Source organism: Spinacia oleracea, chromosome 3, assembly GCF_020520425.1.
Source record: "Spinacia oleracea cultivar Varoflay chromosome 3, BTI_SOV_V1, whole genome shotgun sequence".
Taxonomy (NCBI): Eukaryota; Viridiplantae; Streptophyta; class Magnoliopsida; order Caryophyllales; family Amaranthaceae; genus Spinacia; species Spinacia oleracea.
In genome coordinates this window covers 139,249,017-139,269,183 of record NC_079489.1, presented here as the reverse complement: position 1 = coordinate 139,269,183, position 20,167 = coordinate 139,249,017, and the positions used below count along the sequence as shown (strand labels likewise).

The 20,167-nt window shown below is 33.1% G+C and overlaps 1 protein-coding gene across 1 annotated transcript; it reads right to left on the bottom strand.

Annotated features, from left to right (window-relative positions):
- Positions 1–3,894: 3,894 nt before the first annotated feature.
- On the bottom strand, positions 3,895–19,646 carry LOC110799833 (metal-independent phosphoserine phosphatase-like). The gene is given in 8 exon segments (XM_056839711.1): positions 3,895–4,193; positions 7,078–7,137; positions 10,677–10,752; positions 11,361–11,444; positions 11,446–11,502; positions 13,038–13,154; positions 18,156–18,285; positions 19,476–19,646. Coding segments are annotated over 8 exon segments (846 nt in total). The 5' UTR covers positions 19,499–19,646.
- Positions 19,647–20,167: the final 521 nt, after the last annotated feature.

Genomic DNA, 20,167 nt, shown 5'->3' with positions numbered 1-20,167 from the left:
TTAATAATTATGGTTTGTTTGTTATTTGTTAGTTACCATTAGCTAGTAATCCCCATTATGATTTTTCTATCTACTGTATGGCTACTTGATCCATGATCCTCTTTACTCTTTAGTTAGTTACTCCGATTTGTATTGTTGTATAATACTTACTAAATAAGTACATATAATAAGTTAATTATAACACCCTATTTTAATGTTACTGTGTTACGAGCAGCTCATCAAATTAGCTCGATACAAATAATATATTTCGATAATTAGAATATGTCAACGGCCAAACATTGACCATCTACAACCAGGTGCCTCCATTTCAGCCACCTTTATCGCAAAATTAAGAGTTCAATATCAATAATAAAGCACATTACTTCAATTTGGGGTTTGCAATAAAATGACATAAACAAATTTGTTATATAGTGCTAACCCTCACGCCTCAAAACAAAATTTATGCGATAAAAATTAAAATTAATAATCATAACTTATGTTTACCTTTCGGTTACAATCGGGGCCCACAAATCTAACAACTCGATCGACAAGCACAATCCATCCTCATATAGATTTAATGATTTATCAAACATTTATTGTGTTGTTTGTTGTTTCTTCTACTTGTTTCTTTGCAATTAATTAAACAAATGTTGGACGTAAGATATACCAATTACCAACGATATAATAAGGAAAATAAATCACGTTAACCACTTTAAAAGATTTAATCTAACTCATTTTTTTGGATGACGAAGAAAAGGGAAGGATAAAAAGACGAAAATTATAACGACAAATTAGGACAAGAACTTCCTTTTGCCGTCAAGAAATCGATCAGCCGCTTGATCGGCCTCTCGATAACAGTGAATGCCCGAAAAAAATTATCATCTCTTACTACAGTAAACCATAGTTAAGCATGGTTATTAAAGTCTCTATGTGTGATGTGTGTTCTTTCAATTTAAAAGCAAAAAACCAACCGGTTTAAAATTTAAGTAGGATCTTACAGTCATTCTAAACCTTTTTTTTTCTCCATTTAGTAGCTAAACAACTTTATCACCCTTTCCCTTCAAATTCATTTTTGTCAAAAACTATTATTAACATGACATTAACTAAAACTAACATTTTTTTTCTTTTTAGGGAAGCTCAAATAATTGTATAGATTACAATTTTCAATTCGTGAACTAAGGAGAATTAAAAGTGCACAATTATCACTTTGCATCCCTTCTCTAATACGGATTATGTATAAATTGCGTTATTAACTGAGAACTACTCTCTCCGTCCCTTTACTTTTTAAGTATTTTATTTTCGGATGTTTCATTTTATGCATTAGATTTTTAATATTTTCTTTTACGGAGTATATTATAACATAAATGTCCTAATGTTCTGTCAAAATGTGTGCCAAATGATTATTTTAATCAATTAAATTCAATTGGATATTTAATCTCTCACACCTTTCCATTAGGACGTTAAATCTATCATACTTTTTTGGATGTCAGATTTTGTATAAAAGTGAAAACCTTATCTTGTACTCCGTAAAAAGAAACGTAATTTACATTGTTTAAATAAAAAAATGAATGAATATCAAACCACATTAGTTAGTCATTAAACAACGTGCATGATACCAAATGTAAAGATTAAAGAGGGATAGAGGGAGTAATCGACATCTACATAATGAAAACTACTTCCTCCGCTTCAAAATAGTAGCAACACTTTGTTTTTTGCACTATTCACATAATCTACTTTGTTTATTTTTTATAATCTACACTTTAGAAAAACATGCGTGAGATCTTGTTAAATTCGTCTTAATATATATTTTGCGAAAAACAGTAAAAGTATGAGTACTCTGTAGTCTGTATGAAGTTATAATTCCGGAGTTCTCCGCAATTGTTGTTGGTGGGGAGTGTATTTTGATTTACTGATTTGAGAAGGTGAAATTCAACTAACAAATGATATTGTAATTGACAAGACCGTTAAAATTCCCGCGTGTTTAGACCAACTGTCTAATAGCTTTTGGGGCCCGCTAAGATAGTGCGGTTTTGTCATATAATCAAATTAGTTATATTGGGTTTTGTTTGTTTCTTTTTTTGTTTCAATTATGACGTTACTCATGTCCTGACTATATGTCAGCATCACACTACTCCCGCCAAAAATATAAAGATAAACGTACCAACTCTTCTTGCCGCCAATCTTAATTCTCATCCACTCATTCTCGAATAAAATTGTAAAATACTTATAAAAGACCTATAAGGATAAAATAATAAATAATAAAATACTTATAAGGATTAGACAAGGATTAACGATCATAATATGGTCATTCACAAACCATTAATTATATTTTCTCAATTAATTTTTTAGTTAGACGCATTTCTTTAGACACACTTGTCAATACATTATATCAAACATTCATATATTCAACGGTTTTTTCATGAAATACCCCTGAGGTTTCACGAAATTCACCAAATACCCCTGCGCGTTTCAAAATACATAATATACCCCTATTTTTTTCCTATTGTTCACCAAATACCCCTATTTTGACTTTCCGTTAGTCCTCCGTTAAGTCATGTTTATAATTCACTAAATGCACCTATTTATACACTTTTTGCACAATATACACCTATTTGTAAACTTGTTTGCACCAAATACCCAAACTGCTTTTAAACTGCATAATTTAAATCTTACGGCTTTGCAGTTCTAATCAGAGCTGTTTGTAACAAATTAGAGCAATAAATAGGGATTGTATTCCATAAAAGATGATTAATTTGCATAGTAACTTTACAAAAACTTTGATTGCCATAATCTATTTGTGCATAAGGTTTAGGAATCAAAGCTGAATTTTGGTTAGTCCAACTTATATTGCAATGAGCTTTGTCTCCTGGACAAACATCAGCAATCTGGCTTTTGGATGGCACATCTTTTTGTGGCTTCCCTAATCTGTCCCAAACACTTTTCCATGGTTGGTTGATATCGGAAGACGGAACTACTGGAAGTATAGAATAAAGAAAAAAAATCAAGGGAGCAGAACGCATTTGTGAACACTTTGCTACAAACAAAAAGTATTAGAAGAAGGCAATGCTTGTGAAAGCCTTCGGTTGTATGACTTTGCAAACTTGACAAACCCCTGTTATTCCTTGTCCTAGATCGCAAGCCTTTTATTTTAGTTTAATCCTTCACTTGCCGCACAAGAGTGTGTTGGAAATTTATATGGAATAACATATGATGAAGTTTCATTTTCTTTTGAGAAAACGCAAACTAAGGATTTACTCTGATCTTCTCAAAGTTCTGCTCCTCATTTGATCAAGAAATTCCCATTAAAAGTTTTAATCTGTTTTTCGCAAAATATACACAATGGATTGACACCCAATCCCTTATATTATAAAAAAAACAAAATCTCACTCTTAAGAACTGACTTCTTGCACCTCATATGACCAGAAATTTCAAATTAAAAAAGTGAATGCTGAGCACTTTTATTCTGATTTTAACAAAATATACACAAAGGATTAACACTCAATCCATGTTTTGTTTGATCTTGATGATCTTCTCAAAGTGCTGCAAGTCATTTGATCAGGAAATTCACATTAAAAAAGTGAACATTGAACATTTTTATTCTGTTTTTTTCCCAAAATACACACAGAGGATTATCATTCAATCCCTTTAGCAAAATACACACAAAAAATGACATTGAAAAGCCTGCCAATCCCTTGCAAACCAATTAGCTTTTCGAACGTGATATTTGATCAAAATAGTGTTGAGTGGTTCCGTTCGAAATTATAATAATGCAATTGCAATTTGCAAGGTCTTAGATCGCAATGTATTACCAAAAAGCTTCTTATACCTTCAGCTTGCTCAGCCAATTTGGCCAAGTACACATTCTCTTCCCGAGATCCTTCTACAGGCGACATTGTTTCTCACTTCAAGCAAAAATTAACGACCCAGGAAAGCATTCGGGTCAGGGTTCCTCCGTCTGGAGTTTGGTAGGGAGAAGGAGGTGGTTTGAGGAGAGAGAATTGAGAAGGCGTCGCCGTCTTCTCCTTCATTCTCTTCCGTCGCGCTTAACCCTCTCCTCCCAATGAATTTGTCCAGTAAAATGGATTCGTCGGACTTCCTCGATCTCTTCTCGCCGCCAGCCTTCAAGTCTTCAACCTTCATCGGCGGAAATGGTGGATTCGCCGGACTTCCCACCACCTGCACTACCCAATCACCGGAAGAAGAGGCTTGTATTTCTGGGTAGTTTGAGGTGAATCAATGGCTATTGATGAATTGGGTGTGAGATCGAAGATGGGTTAGAACTAGGAGATGAGAGGGGAGAGAAGAAATGAGATTTATTTTTTTAAGTTAAAATATAGAATATTAGGTAAATAAGGGTATAATCGTAAATTAAAGCTAACGGAGAACTAACGGTCGTTAAATACAAGGGTATTTGGTGCACTTTAATTTTAAATAGGGGTATATTATGTATTTTGAAACGCGCAGGGGTATTTGGTGAATTTCGTGAAACCTCAGGGGCATTTAATGAAAAAACCGTATATTCAATAAGGTAAAATTATAAAAAGTTGATGTGGATTTAGCAACAACGCACATGCCTATGCTTTATCTGAAGTAAAATTACTCCCTCCGTATTTATTTAAGGGATACACATACACTTGCCTTTTCCAGCCGTATTATTTAAGAGATACACTTGTCATTTTGAGTAACTTATCAACCCCACCATCTAATTAAATAATACATCTAATTTACCCTATGACCCACAATTCTATTAAACAAATAATTCCATAAACCCACCTCACCTCCCCCCCCCCCCCCCCCCCAAAATGACATGGTCTCCACTTGTTTACTTATTAAAATATCTACCCAACCTCATTTGCTTTATTATTTTATTTAATTCAATTCTTCTTCTTAATACTCGTGTACGGCCAAGTGTATCTCTTAAATAAATATGGAGCGAGTATAAAATAAAATCAAAATGACTTATATAAATAATGCTTGAAGTAAAAAAACAAAAGTGTCAACTAAGAAGAAATGGAGAAAGTACTTATTTATTTAGGCAAATTTGCTAAAAATGACCTTTTATAACCCAAATTTTGCGAGAAAGGACCTTATATATATTTTTTTTGTAAAATCACACCTTAATGTAAATATTTTTTTGCGAGAAATGACCTTATATAATTATTTTTTGTGAAATCACACCTTAATGTACATTTTTTTTTGCGAAAGACAACCAAAAGTAAGTTTCCGGCATTGACTGAAATTTTTCGGCCATTGACTTGCACGTGAGAAGCACGTATGACTTTATTTTGCTAACCACACCCAATTTTCCTCCAAAATTCTAAGCTTTAAAACCTAAAGTTGAAAAAAAAAATCGAAATAAAATCAAGTTTGAAAATCACGACTAGGGAAAATCAGTGTCTTTAGCCAACTTAAGCCACACGTGCTGCTCACGCGCAAGTCAATGGCCGGAAAAGTTCAGTCAATGCCAGAAACTTCCCCTAGCCCCTAGATCCTTTCTCGCAAAAAAATTTACATTAAGGTGTGATTTCACAAAAAAAAAAATTATATAAGGTCATATTTTGCAAAAGGATTTTTTGCCAAAAAGGACCTTTTATAAGCGTTTTTTTGCGAGAAAGGACCTTTTATGTCAAAATTGGTGAAATGGGACCTAAAATTAAATAATTTTTGTTGACTGGGACCTTTGCCCGGATTCTTGGAGTTGACCAAGTTTCCGGCATTGACTTTGACACGTGGCAACCGGAAAATGCCACGTGTCCTTATACTCATTTTAAAAAAAGAAAAAAAAATATTTGTTCCCCAAATTTTCCCTTTTTTTTTGTGTACTCTTCCTGCAATATTACCTTCTCTTACCTTCCCCAAAATTTCTCTGCAATATTACCTTCTCTTAACATACACAAGTAATACATCCCCAGAATTTCTCACAATTCTCACATCATTGTTTTGCTCCATTAATGAATTGATTAATTAATTTACTCCTTTTTCTTGGAACTAAGCTTAATTTCCAACATTTGATTACACCCTCTAACTATGTTGTCGAAAATGGCCAATTTCAACCCAAAGCATACAACAACGGAAGAATGTGTGTACTTCCTCTGCTTCAACATCTTCTCAGCCCTCTCTTTCTCTCTCCCCATTTTTCCATTTTTGAACTAACAAGCCCAACTATTTTAGTCTAGAAATAAAACGGGTTTCCATTTTTAGTCTTAAAACGGTATGAGGCTGAAAGAGGGTAGTGTTGATGGATTGGAGGAAGAGGGCGGTGACTGGAGTTAGGGTTTCGAGGCGGTAAGGATGGTGGAAAAGTTTCAGATCTGAAAATTCCGGCTAAAATTGACCACCATATATAGGGTCGAAACTCAACCACTAGAGAAAGGAGGCAAAGGAGGAGAGAGAAAATTCGGTGTTGAAAAGAGAAGCATGAGGGCTCGTCGGTGGTGAATGGTGATGGTGGACGGGAAATATGAGGGGGTTGTGGGAAATCAACCATTTTTAAAGCGCTGATGTCAAAAAAAAAAAGGGGAATTTTGGGGAAAAAATAACTTTTTTTTTTAAATGAGTATATTGACACGTGGCCTTTTCCGGTTGCCACGTGTCAAAGTCAATACCGGAAACTTGGGTCAACTCCAAGAATCCGGGCAAAGGTCCCAGTCAACAAAAATTATTTAATTTTAGGTCCCATTTCACCAATTTTGACATAAAAGGTCCTTTCTCGCAAAAAAACGCTTATAAAAGGTCCTTTTTGACAAAAAATCCTTTGCAAAATTTGAGTTATAAAAGATCATTTTTGGCAAATTTACCATTTATTTATTTATTTATTATTGGTGGTATTACTTAGATGAATTCTAAATTTGACATAGCAACAAATGATTGAGAAGAATGTGATCTCAACATGGATCGGACCTAAAAGGAATTGGTTTTGGACATGAATTTTACGTTGGAAATGTACTTTAGGTTAAAAATGAAGGGACTGACAAGCCCAACCCAATTTTGGTGGACCAAGCTTGAATTTTTTTTACATGAAATGACCCTCCCTTTTTGTCAAAATCCTGCATGTCCCAACCATAGTCACCTACTCACTACTCACCACTCACCACTCACCTCTAAGCCATCCATCCCCAATTATCTTTGTATCGCCATCAGCAGTCAGCCACAAGTTACCTGTATTACGAGGAGATCTATATTAAAAGTGGCTTGTGTTTAAAATAGATGTAAGTGACTCTTGTCGCTATCCACTAATTTGATATTGGTACGTAGACTAGTGCAGGGCTAGTGACTGGAGTGAAGTTAAGGAGTACATATACTAACATTTGCGTTATTGTATCGACAAATTCTGTATTGGTACCGATAAACCAATTGACGTTTAAAAAATCTCATATATACATACCATATTAACCGCCACCATTCTTTTACATCTTTTAAACTCGAACTTGACCTCATATACGAAGTATATGATTTCACGGGCCATGTTATACACCAAATATAGTTGAACTCATCAGGTTACAAATGACGTGGTATTCTTGAACCAGGTACTCGTTTAGTATATGAATTGACAAGAGAATTTACCGAATCCAATATACTCTAAACAAATTTGAACTCTGAGTTCATATATAATTTCAAATAACCATCAACGTTTCATTATTCTTATTATCTTTTGCAAAACCGTACAAATGTTATCCAATCAACACATACGCCTTACAATTTTTCAACTTTGAGAGTTTCAAAATATCAAACTTGGTAAAAAAAAAAAAAAAAAAAAAGCAAATCCAAAGGGAATTAATTGAAGCTAATTTATAGTCTGTCAGAATCAGAATATGAGATCGAGATGAGTGTAATCTTTCCATGATTTGATGGACCACACGTCTCCGTCAAACAAGTGAACAATACTACCACCTATATAGTGTTCTTATTACACTTCCATGGGTTACTACTACCACCGGCTCGGCGGCTCTCCTTCAACATCCACATTGTATTCAAACACAAACATTAATTAACCAACCACGTCACTTCACGATAATTTAATTATTCTATCCATTTCTAAATGTTTGTCCTATTTGAAATATTTAAAAGATTGTACTCTGTAATGAAAATTGAATACTTCGGGGGTGTTTGGCAAATGACTTTTTGGTGGCTTTTTCACTAACTTTTAGTTGTTGTCTTTTCATGTTGGTCAAACAGCCAATAAAAGTGTTTGGTAAAGTGGATTTTTGATTAGCTGAAAAGCCAGCTTATTCGCCAAAAATGAAAAGATAGTGTTACTAGCTTTTTTGTATGGCTTTTGGATTTTCAATCTTCAAATTACTTTTCAATCCTTATTTTTTCACTAATTAACCATGAATAATGATATTAATAAATAATTAGCAATTAATTAAATTAATATGGACTAATCAATTATTAATTATGCATTAGAACTGTTAATTACTAACTCATATTTTTAATTACTACTCATATTTTTAACCATGAGTACTATTTTTTTTAGAGTGGGATTAATTGCTACTAGTTAAGTACTAATTAATTAGTGATCATTTAAAATACAACTAATTTATTTATTTATTTAAATAGTAATTTTAATTAATATATTTTTATTTACTCATTAAATTATTTAATAATTTATTAAATAATTCAATGATTAACCATGCATTAACAATAATTAATTAATAAATCATAATTTTAATTAATACTCCGTACTAATTAATAAATATTAAAGTTAATAATTCTTTGAACTAGAAGTAAATAATAGTTATTTTTATTATTCATTTATTTTATTACTTATTTTATTATTTATTAATTACATTATGTAATAATTTATTAAATAATTAATTTAAATACTAATTAACTTGGTTAATTAATTAGTAAGAATGTAATAAATGGTTAATAAAACATAATAGTGTCTATAAGTATCATTTTATGTAGTCACCGCCAACAAATGAGTTTACCAAACATCTTTATAAGTCAAACAACCTACTAAAAAGCCACCACAGCCAATAGCCAGTCAAACCAGCCAAGTAAAACAGCCGACAGCTAATCGCAAACCGCCAATTGCCAAACACTCCCTTTGTACTATACTATGTAGCGATATATGTACTTCAAAATCACGCGTGATCTTGTTTTATTCTTCTAGAAAAGTCATAGTTTCACAATATCGATCAACTTTTTATAATTTTTTTATCACTCCTATTTCAAGATATTTACGTGTGAATGTATTATAAAAAAAAACGTGTGAATATTACATTGAAAAATGTGCAAAAAGGGAAATAAGACAAATAATTTTAAAATTGATGAAGTACTTCATTAATTAATTAAAATCGTACAACTAGGGCTCTGTTCTGTTCACCCTTTTCCACTTATTTCAGGAAAAATAAGTTCAGATAAATTCAGTTAAGCTCAGATAAGTTCAGATAAGATAAGTTCAGGAAAAATAAGGGCTGACAAAGTATAATTTATAACCAAAATAAGTTTTGATAAGTTCTAATAAGTTTAGTTAAGTTCAGATAAAATAAGTAAAAATCAGCTGGTGAATAGAACACACCCTAACTAAGGCCCCATTCGGTATCATTATTTGTTTTATGTTGTATACAAAACTAAAAACCAAAAATTAAAAACCATAAAAAATAGTTTCCAATTTTTTGTTGCCATTTTTCAAAATCAACATAATTACTAGTACAATGACTATATTTTGGTTCAAGATTCAATCTAATTCATAGGACTTCCAGACATGGGCGGACCTACGGGTACCCGGAGGGATTCAAAGGGACCCCCATTATTTTTGAAAAAAAATTGTAAAATTAATATTAGGGTAATTAATTGCACTTAAAATAGTTAACTTATGTATAATTAACGTACATTGATGACAATGAAATACACTTGTAGCATAATGGTTACTTGAATAGTATGTTACACATGTTGCCAGGGTTCAAATCCTCCTAAAAGGATATTAAATGTGTTTTTTTCCCTTTTTTTTCATTTTTTTTCCTTTTTTTGTCTTTTACTTGTCCTTCGTAGATCTTCTAAATTCTTCATGTTTATTTTTTTTTCCTTTTCCCTTTGCAAGTCATTTTTCCTTCATTGTTTTTTTTTATATATTTTTCCTATAATGGTTCATGATTTTGCTTTTACAAACACACAAAAAAATAGTAATGTATTTTTATACTCCACTTTTATAGACTTATAGACTTATAGTCTTATAGTTGTATGTTTTTTAGACGTATAGGGTTAATTAATTTAATCTTATATAATAGCGTAATTCTCCATAAGTGTTAAAAATGATGTTCCTTGTTTATTAGTGTCTTGGTGTGCTATTTGTTTAGTGACAATTATTGTAATAAAGGTAATCTCCGTCAAAGTATGAAAAACTCGTTTTATCAATTGTAAATTGAAATCGCGCTAAGTTATTGTTGCAATTTGGACTAGGTGTTGAGTTTTATTGTTATGAAAACCCAAAATTAAAGTTCATAAATCCTTCATATATTTTATTATGGCGTTCTTAATATTTCGACTACATACCAATCCACTTTAACCCCCTAAAAGAAGCAAATACGAGAAATTAAAAAGTAAAAACCATAAAAAAAATTTAGACCCCCATTTATAAATTCCTGGGTCCGCCCCTGCTTCCAGAACCAAATAACCAAAATTTAGAAACTGACAGTGATATCGAACGAGCCCAAACTACGGAGTAGCTTCTTAATTAATTAAGACATTACCTCTATGTTTTTCAGCAATTCTTTGCAATGAAGCTGCGCTACTTTGGTACACTTGATCGCGACTTTCACCACCACCCTACAGATGATGAATGCATATATTAATTCCATTGTTGCTCCTTGAAGTTTATAGTAATGCTTCTCCATTCTTATTTACATGACATAATTTGCTTAAAGAATTAAAATTTTCGTTTCCAAAAAAACGAGCTAAGAGCAAGTTTAAAGGTATGGGCCAACCGTTTTCACCTGGAATTTTAGTGACTTTTCCCTAAAACTTCCTAAACCTAAATTAGGGTTGTTTGTGCAGGATGTTTTCTTGTATTTTGAATTGATTTTTGTATGTATGAGGCCTAGAATTGTTGCTCCCTTGGGTATATATGATGAAAGACTCTTGATTTTGTAGGGAGATTTCTTTTTAGTTGACACAATTCTATTATGGAAAAGTATTATACAGTAACTTGTCATCTTTGCCATTGCATTTAAAGATGTGAAAGTGATAGTTGATTGTTGTTGTTAAGGGACATTTTTGTCCTTTAAATTTTTCTTTTACTTTCTCCTTAATATGTGTGCCAAAATAAATTGTTTCATGTAAATAAGAACGGAGGAATTAACTATTAAGGGTAATAATAGTATAGTACATTCCCTACGTAGTAGACACTATTTTCGAAAGAGAATACATGTAAAGACCGGAATTTGTTGTTCTGAGCTAACGAGAGCTTCATAAGCTTTGGGATTAATCTTTGATGATTCATTCATTCATCATATACAACTATACAAGTCCTTGAAGACATCCTAGATGTCTTTCTACCAGGTGTTCATCTTTAACAACCTGATATATTAGACACAAAACATAAATCAATTTAAATTGATCCATCTATCTCCACGACTCCGTTCAGAATTAGTTGTCACATTCGTGTTCTTAATGAACTTCTTATAATTACGGACTTGTAGTAATTCACAAACAAAACAAAATGAACCAACCTTTATATCAATTCATTTGGGTATATGTGGCCGGAGAATATCACAAATTTATATTATATGTTACAAAAAGGCTACATATATCCCCTGGCTATGGAATAGTGCCACACTCTGGGATGTGATTGGTTTAGATTTATAAATTTCATGTTGGGTTGCTATTTTGGATTTAAATTTAAATTTCATGTGGGGTTGCTTATGTGAAATAGACCAATGGGAACCCAGAGTATGACACTATTCCATACCCAGGGGGTATATATATGTTACGAGTGATCATTATTAGGGTGAGCACTATAGGTCTATAGGAGTATGGGTATCCCGTCAAATTCTCAACAACTAGAACCGGAATATGTTATAGCTGGTTCCAATTCAGGGTACCATGTTATTTTATAGATTTAAATAAATTGTTGTTAATTTATTAAGAAAAAAATATCTAATTTATAATTTGGGCTTTGACTATTTTGTAATTTGGGCTTAAATTGCTATTATATAAGTATTATTTATATTTTTCAAAAACGAGCTTAAATTTTTGAATGTTTTGGTCTAATATACTTCTTACCATATTTGATTTCAGTTCCAGATTTCAGGTACTCAATATAGAGATCAAACAGGGTACCCGTAACAAAAAAATTGAGAATCGGAACCGGAACCTTTTACATTAGCAGGTTCTTCATTCCGAAACCGCAAGTTCCTTACAGGTTCCTGTTCCGATTCAGGCTACCCAACTTTTTGCTCACCCCCAAGTCATTATCCATCGTCTTCCCAGACACCCTACCTTGAGCCCTTGAGGGTGTTAGGAGGGCAAGACAACACAACTGTATAGAAACATGAGAATAATTTATTGCTTATTAATATCTTACAAGGTCAAGTTCAATGCCCATGGAAGATTCAGGTGCTAATGAAAGACGTCAATCAGCTTTTACAACATTTTGGCACTTCTTCCTCTCGCCACATTTATCGGGAAGCCAATCGCGCAGCAGACTATGCTGCCGCAATAGGTCACAACATCCAGATTCATCAAGATATTAACCTTTATGTAGAAAGTAAATTTTCTTATTTTATATCTTTAGATAAGTTAGGGTACATCCTTGAGAGAAGGCTACCCTAACTTCTTGTATTTTTTCATTAAAAAACAAATGAGAATCGAATAGGAAAGCCCACAAAACAAATTTGAGACAAATAAAATAGACCAATAGACAAAATAACGTAATTCTTTGAAAGACAAAAGGAATGTGTAGCAAAAACAAAAGCAACCCTGTCACAAACTTATGGATATAAATTAAAAAGACCAATCTATATATCTTACTCAATATAATTAATTATATTGACTATTCAAACATTAAATACTTGTATTGATTAACAAGAGTACGTATAATTAACAAAATAAACCTGAAGGCCACCACATCTGGATGCAATAGTTTGAGCTGTCTCAAGTGCCCTCTTCAAATCAGATGAATATATAATACCACATATTATTTTAGGTTCCTTTGACAGTCGATCAGCAACCTACATATATGAAAGTATAACTAGTTATTGTCACCCGGGCGATACCCCGGTGATTATACGTAATTTGATAATTGATCTTGATAAAATTTGACTTAAATAAAAATAAATTATAATAGTTTAAATTTAAATACTTACATATATAATATGAGATAAATATTGGTGCATAATTTATTTTTATATTTTATTTATGTAAGGGTGATTTAATATAAAATTTGTTAAATATCTTAGTAAACTAAATTTAAATTAAAAATAGAGTAATCATTTGCTATGTGTAATCCAATTACTCTTTTTTATAGCTCTAACTCTCTAAGTATATGTAAATGAATTGACCTACTAAAAAAAGGTAATCGTAAATGAACCTGAATGAAAATATAAATGAAAAAAAATAAGTATATTTTAGTGTCACAAGAAATCATTAAAATGTATAATTATGGTAGGCATTAAAGTTTTAATACATGGTATTAATAAACATAATTTATATGTTTTAAATTGCTTAAATATCATAAGTTGTGTCATTGGATTAGTGGTTAAAGTTCTAGCTCTTGAACATGAGGTCTTGGGTTCAAGCATTGACGATTGCATTTCTTCATGTGTTTGTAAGAAAATATTATACTCTGTATGTGAATGTGACTATGAATTGGAGCCATGTCACTTGCCATCTAATGGTGGCGACATGTGGCAGGATGGCATTATATACCAGTGAGTTTTAATAATAGCCCTGGACCCATTTAGTACATGTAAATGTACAACTTTCAGTATTTTTTTTTTTTTGATAAACAAATTAATTCATTGATAAAAAAATCATACGACATCTACATAAAGATTTAAATCTAACTAATACATAACAATCGAATCAAATAAAAGCTTTATTTCACCATAGCTACGATCGTAGTATATCAAACATTCTGTATACCCTCTTTGATATCGCTGAGATTTACAGCCTTCATTGACGAGGGGGTCTATAGATCTGTTCTAGCCGTGACAAATATGATTTCTGTCTGATTCGTCTGATTGTAGTCGAAAGATTGACATCCTCTTCGATCCCGCATAAATCTTTACCAAAGAAACAACCTGAACTAAACTAAACACACAAAACTTAACTAGAAACAACTTACTAAACTGAAACAATCAATCCCACTATAGGGGTACTTACTACACTGAAACTATGTAATTTTATTGAGATCTAAAGCAAAAATACAACAGAATTGAAAGAGAAGGGGCAGAACTAACCAAATTTCCGAAGAAAATTGGCTATTTCCGCCTTAGAAAACCCTAATTTTTGTAAACCCTAAAAAGATGTTCAACTTTCAGTTAAACACGTACCAAACAACTAAATTAACTCTATTATTGTGGGTAACCAAAAAAAAAAACTCCATAATGCCTAATTTTTAGTTGATCATTAACATTTTGCAAGTCATTGCATGTGTATTTCAAAATGTACGTACACTTGTGTAACTTCCCTTAGCCTAGGTAATTGGGGGTTTTCCTGTTGATCAATATACGAAGTATATACACAATTCCCTTACTTTTATCAACTCAGATTCTTGTTTTTTTTTTTTTGTTTTTTTTGGTGTTAGCACATGGTTCATCTTTAGGGTTTTTGGTGCGTGTTTTGGGTGGTTAGGTTTAAGTCCCCTTCCAATTATTGGTGCTGGTGATCGAATACGGGTTCTCCCTATCAAGTTCAGCCTCAATCACCAATGAACCAACAAACAATTGGTACTCAGATTCTTGTTTATGACTTTACTAGATGAACTATAACCCGCGACTGGAAATTAAGGTCCAGTCAGGTGCACCATGCATCCAAGGGTATTTATATGTCCATGTGTGATCCCTCTAACATGTAGGCTTTATTTGGTTGGGAGGAATTGGAAGGAAAAGAAAAGAAAGGAAAGGAAAAATAACGTTTCTTATATTTGGTTCAAAAAATTATATGGGTAGTGGAAGGAAATGAAAGGAATTGGAAGGAAAGCTCCCTGTATACAAGTTTTACTTTCCTTTCCTCCCAAAATTGGAGGAATTTGGAAGGAAAGAAAAAATTAAGTCTGTCAAACAAAATATTAAATCTTAAACTCACGTTTTTTCTTTCATTCCCTTCCCTTCCTTTACTAATGTTGTACCAAACATGGGTTTCCTATCATTTTCATTCATCATACCAAACATGGGAAAATATATTTTATTTCTCTTCCTTTCTCTTCCTTTCTCTTCCCTTCCTTTCTCTTCTCTTCCCTTCCTTTACTAATATTGAATCAAATAGGGCCGTAAGGGGAAAATATAAGAGTGTGCAGTTCATTTTATATGTTCTACCGTTTGACAACCTTGTACAGGAATTTGTGTATAATAGTGTGACAACATTGTACAAGAATTTGTGTATAATAATAATGTATAGTATATGAGATACTCCGTAATTAATTAATATTCACACAAATATATGTAACAACAAAATCCTCTCTAAAATCTTTAAAAAAAGGAAAGAAAGGCAAAATATTTTTTAAAAATTCAAGCCTTTCACAATATCGCTCATGGATATTTTGAGAATAAAGGAAAATCAATGTTATTTTTGGAAATTATATATGGGGCAATTTAAAATTATAGTTAATTGGGAAAAAAAGGTCAATCAATTAGAGTGATCTGTAAAATTAGCACGTCACTATAATTTTTTTTTTTTTTTTGAATTAATCTCTCCAATGAATGGTAATAAAATCGTAAATATATGGTTTTGACATTATTTCCTTAATTACACATGCATACTTACCAATATACAAATATACTCCGAATCAAAATATTCCAATTTAACCTAATTGTACTACAAGGAACTTTCACTTCTTAAACCCACCTTCATTAATTAACTTCCACCATTTATTCATTACAACACCTCTAAATTTCCATCTCTTTCTCTTTCTCTCCTAAGAAAAAAAAAAGTGAATTAATTATGGGTAGGGCAAAAATAGCAATGGAGTTTATAAGCAAGGAAAAGTTAAGGAACACTACTTATGCAAAGAGAAAGAAAGGGTTGCTTAAAAAAGGTCACGAGTTCTCAATCTTATGTAATGTTCCCGTTTGCATTATTATCTACCCTTACAATGAAGGGAAGAAGAAGAAGCAATCTACGGAACAACCCGAAGTTTATTCCTTCAAAGGAGATTCTTTGGATTTGGGTCGGGCTACGGATCCGAATATTGCTAAAGAGATCATTGATAGGTATTTGAGTGTTCCTAATGACGAAAAGTTCAAGAGGTCGCTTAATTTGTACGACATGGTTGATGATTGGAAGCGAAAGGAAGAGCAAGAGTTGTTGAAATTAAGGCAAAAAAATGGTTTGATTAGTAAGTACCCGAACCCGTACCCGTCTTGGGATTCTAGGTTTGATGGGTTAACAAGTGATCAACTCGTTGAGTTTCTTGCTCATTTGGATAGCAAAATTGAGTTTGTTAGGCAAAGGATTGCCTTGATTAAGAGTAATAGTAGTAGTAATAATAATATTAGTAATGATGTTGATGTTGATGTTGATGTTGAAAAGGCGGGTTTATTAGTACCCTATTATGATCATGAGCCAACCCAAAGCCCAAGCCCAAGCCCAATCCCAACACCTACACCTATCTCTAGTGTCATGAGTGGTCACCAAATAATGGGTGGGTACCCTTATATTGAAGGGTATAATCAATTATATTCCTCATATAATTACCCCATTAACAATAGTAATAATTATTATTATAATAATCAACAATATTGCCACCAATTAGTACCATTCAATTACCCTAATAATGATCATTATTATCAAGGGGGTGTAGCAACTTTAATGGGTGATGATCATGATGGTGGTGGTGGTGGTGGTGGTGGTGGTGGTAAGGGGAGTAACTTGATGTACAATATGAATACAATGTACTACGATCAAGGGCGAGGAATCGTTGATAATGTCGGTGCGGCGACGTCATCGTACGGTGCTGGTTTACCAATGCAATCGTTGCCTATGTTGCAGCCTAATGCTTCACTATCAATGCAGAGACAATATCAGATGTTCTACAATTCTACAAGTAGGTATGCATGTGAAGGATCTACCTCTTCACATATATAATTTCTTAATAATTAAGGTTTCATTATTAGTAAGATTTCTATGTGTTTTGTTTAGGACTTTGTTATTAGTTTGTTTAGCTTGATCTTGTCATCTTGAGTTTGTTTTTCATTATGTTAATGTTTTTTTGACAATTAATATGGTCACATTTTTCTTTTGTCACGTTTTATACGTTTCAAATCTGATATTTTAAGTACATTCATCTGACTAACACTTTCTATAGTTTATCGTAATTTAAGAGCAACCTACGAATTTGAGAGGATTATCGTTGAAGATATTACAGGGGAGGCTTTCTTACACGTTTCGTTAATGTTTACTCTTTTTCTTTTGTCTGTACTTAGCCCCACTCTAGCATGAAAAACCCTAACATTTTGAAGTTAGGGTAGTGCTGGGAATGGGCCGGGCCAGGCCGGGCTGACATGTAGCCTGACTGAGCCCGACACAGACTTTGCTCGTCATAGCATGAGTCCGTTTTAAGGCCGACATGGTACGAGAGCCGTTTATCAACTGTCATTTTAGAAACTCCACACAAGCCTGACATGAGCATGATGGGTCAGTCCACATATAGCACTCTTTTTTTTTCTTTACCAATTAACAAAAAAACAATTTGTATTAAAATTAGTAAAGAGCCTACTGGCACAGCACAACACAACTTGGCTCTACCCGATATACATGAACCTTACTTATAAAAGAGAGATATGAGCCCTACAATGCGTCTTTTCCTTGGCCCATTTCAGACACGATACGTTAAGACACGGAGCACGCGGGCTTGACAAGTGGACCTACACGGCCCAACATGTACAGCTCTAGTTGAGAACTCTACGCCTCTACCATTATGCTCCAACTCTTTTTGTTTTTAATATCTCACCCAATACTGGTTGACTTTCTATTTTAATATACCCTGATAATTGATTAACGTATCATCGTACCTGCATTTTTCCAAGAGCATTCCAATCAGTTTCACCATGACGAACAATAACAATCTCTGTACAAGACCCATTCATTGACCCTGCTTCTTCTTCTTCTACACCACCATTGTCAGCACATTTCATCGACACCCTTTACAAGTGGAACACCAAAAGAGAGAAGGACAGTTATGTAAAAAAGGCAATGACAATCAGTACAAAATAATCGTTTTATAGAGATGAGGAATTTCGTCTCTATATATATAGTCCAAATCCGTCTCAAAACAACCATTAGAAATGGATTTGAGATAGAAATAGGGCGTCTCTATAGAGGGTGTCTCAAAAATTTTGATACATGATTTTGGCAAATTCTTTACAAATTTGAGACGAAATTTGAGAAACTCCATATACAATTTCATCTCAATTTTAATTTAGAGACGAAATTCTAGTAAACCGTCTCAAAATTTGTCTCTAATGATGCATAATTTTGCAGTGAATAGGTTTTCAATAACTTTAGACAATTGAGGAAAAGTTATCCTTAAAAATTCAGATGTAATCGCAAACCAGATCATAGACACATGTGCAAGATGCTCACTGGTCACTACTACTGTATTGCATGCTAATTTACAAAGTTGTGGGCCGTGGGTTGAGCTCCGACCATGTTTTTTGGATAAAGCAGGATACGACACGGCCCGACAAATCACCTAATTAGACACGACCCGTCCCTAAATGTGGGTTTTGGCTGCCTTTTAAAAAATGTTGACATGGCCCAGCCCGGCATGAAATAAATGGGCTTAGCATGGAACAGGCTCATGCAGGCCCGAGACACATGGCTTGGCACATATCAAGGCCCAACCAGGCCAACCCATCTTTAGGGCTATTAGGTACTCCATATATGTTAATTTGTTGGAATGCCTGTAATTATATATGTTAGCTACTTAGCTTAATTATGCTCAATTAGTCAGTTGTGTTTGAGATTAAGGTTCTATTGTTTTAGGATTGGTCAAACAGACTAGTTGGGTGTTTTTATGGGTGTGGTTAATATAATACCATGTCTTGTGTTTCATTCCAGTTTATGTTAGATTGTTAGCAGACTACTGTTTCTATACAGTTTACCAATCTGAACCATTACGCTCCAATTCCAATTCAAGGCTACGATGTAATCCCTATTATATTCGACTTATTTTATCTGTAACCCATATTATCTCAATGTTATCGGGAGTTATTAGCTTGTCTAAACTTATCTGAACATTAAATTTCACAATAACATTACGGAGAACAATCAATAAGCAAAAAAGAGTAAGCAAATTTTAAAACTTGACAGAAGATTTTCAGAGAGAATACCTGGAATCAGAGGTAGTAGCCATTGATTAAAAAAAAAAAATTGCAGGGAGATGAGGAAGAAGCTTGCAGTACTGTTTAACAAAATGCTGTGTTCCTGATTGATGAATGATGACTTTGGGATGTTCTTTTTGTAACAGTCAGCTCAGTTTATTATTAACATAAAGTACTTTAAAAATAGGGGATCTTCACCACCTAATAAACTTCACCAAACACATTAGTCTTTTGTTTCCTGGTCCCTTTTAAAAATAATGTATTGAGAACAATAAGAGGCGGCGATGTAGACGAGATTTGATCCTGATGTTATGTTGATTATGATCAACTTTGCTATAAACAGACAAGTTTTAAAGTTGTGTTGGATTACCCTTTATCAAAGTATATATAACCATGAAATTAAAACTCGACCGTTTTGTGACGTAATGGCCGTTTTGTAACGGGATTTTGGCCTTGCCGTTCTGCGAAACTACTTTACTTAACGGTGCGGCAAAAATCACGTCTTTCTCTCCGCGTCCGTAACGATGACTCGCTGTGATAGAAGGTTTTTTCCACGTTACACCACACTTTTACACAATTGGCATTAGTTTATGAAACATGATACTTTGGGTGGTTATTTGTTCACAAAATATAATACTCACTCGTATTTTGGTTATATTGCGTTGATGTAATACTTTTGATTTACAATGCAGTAATGTGAA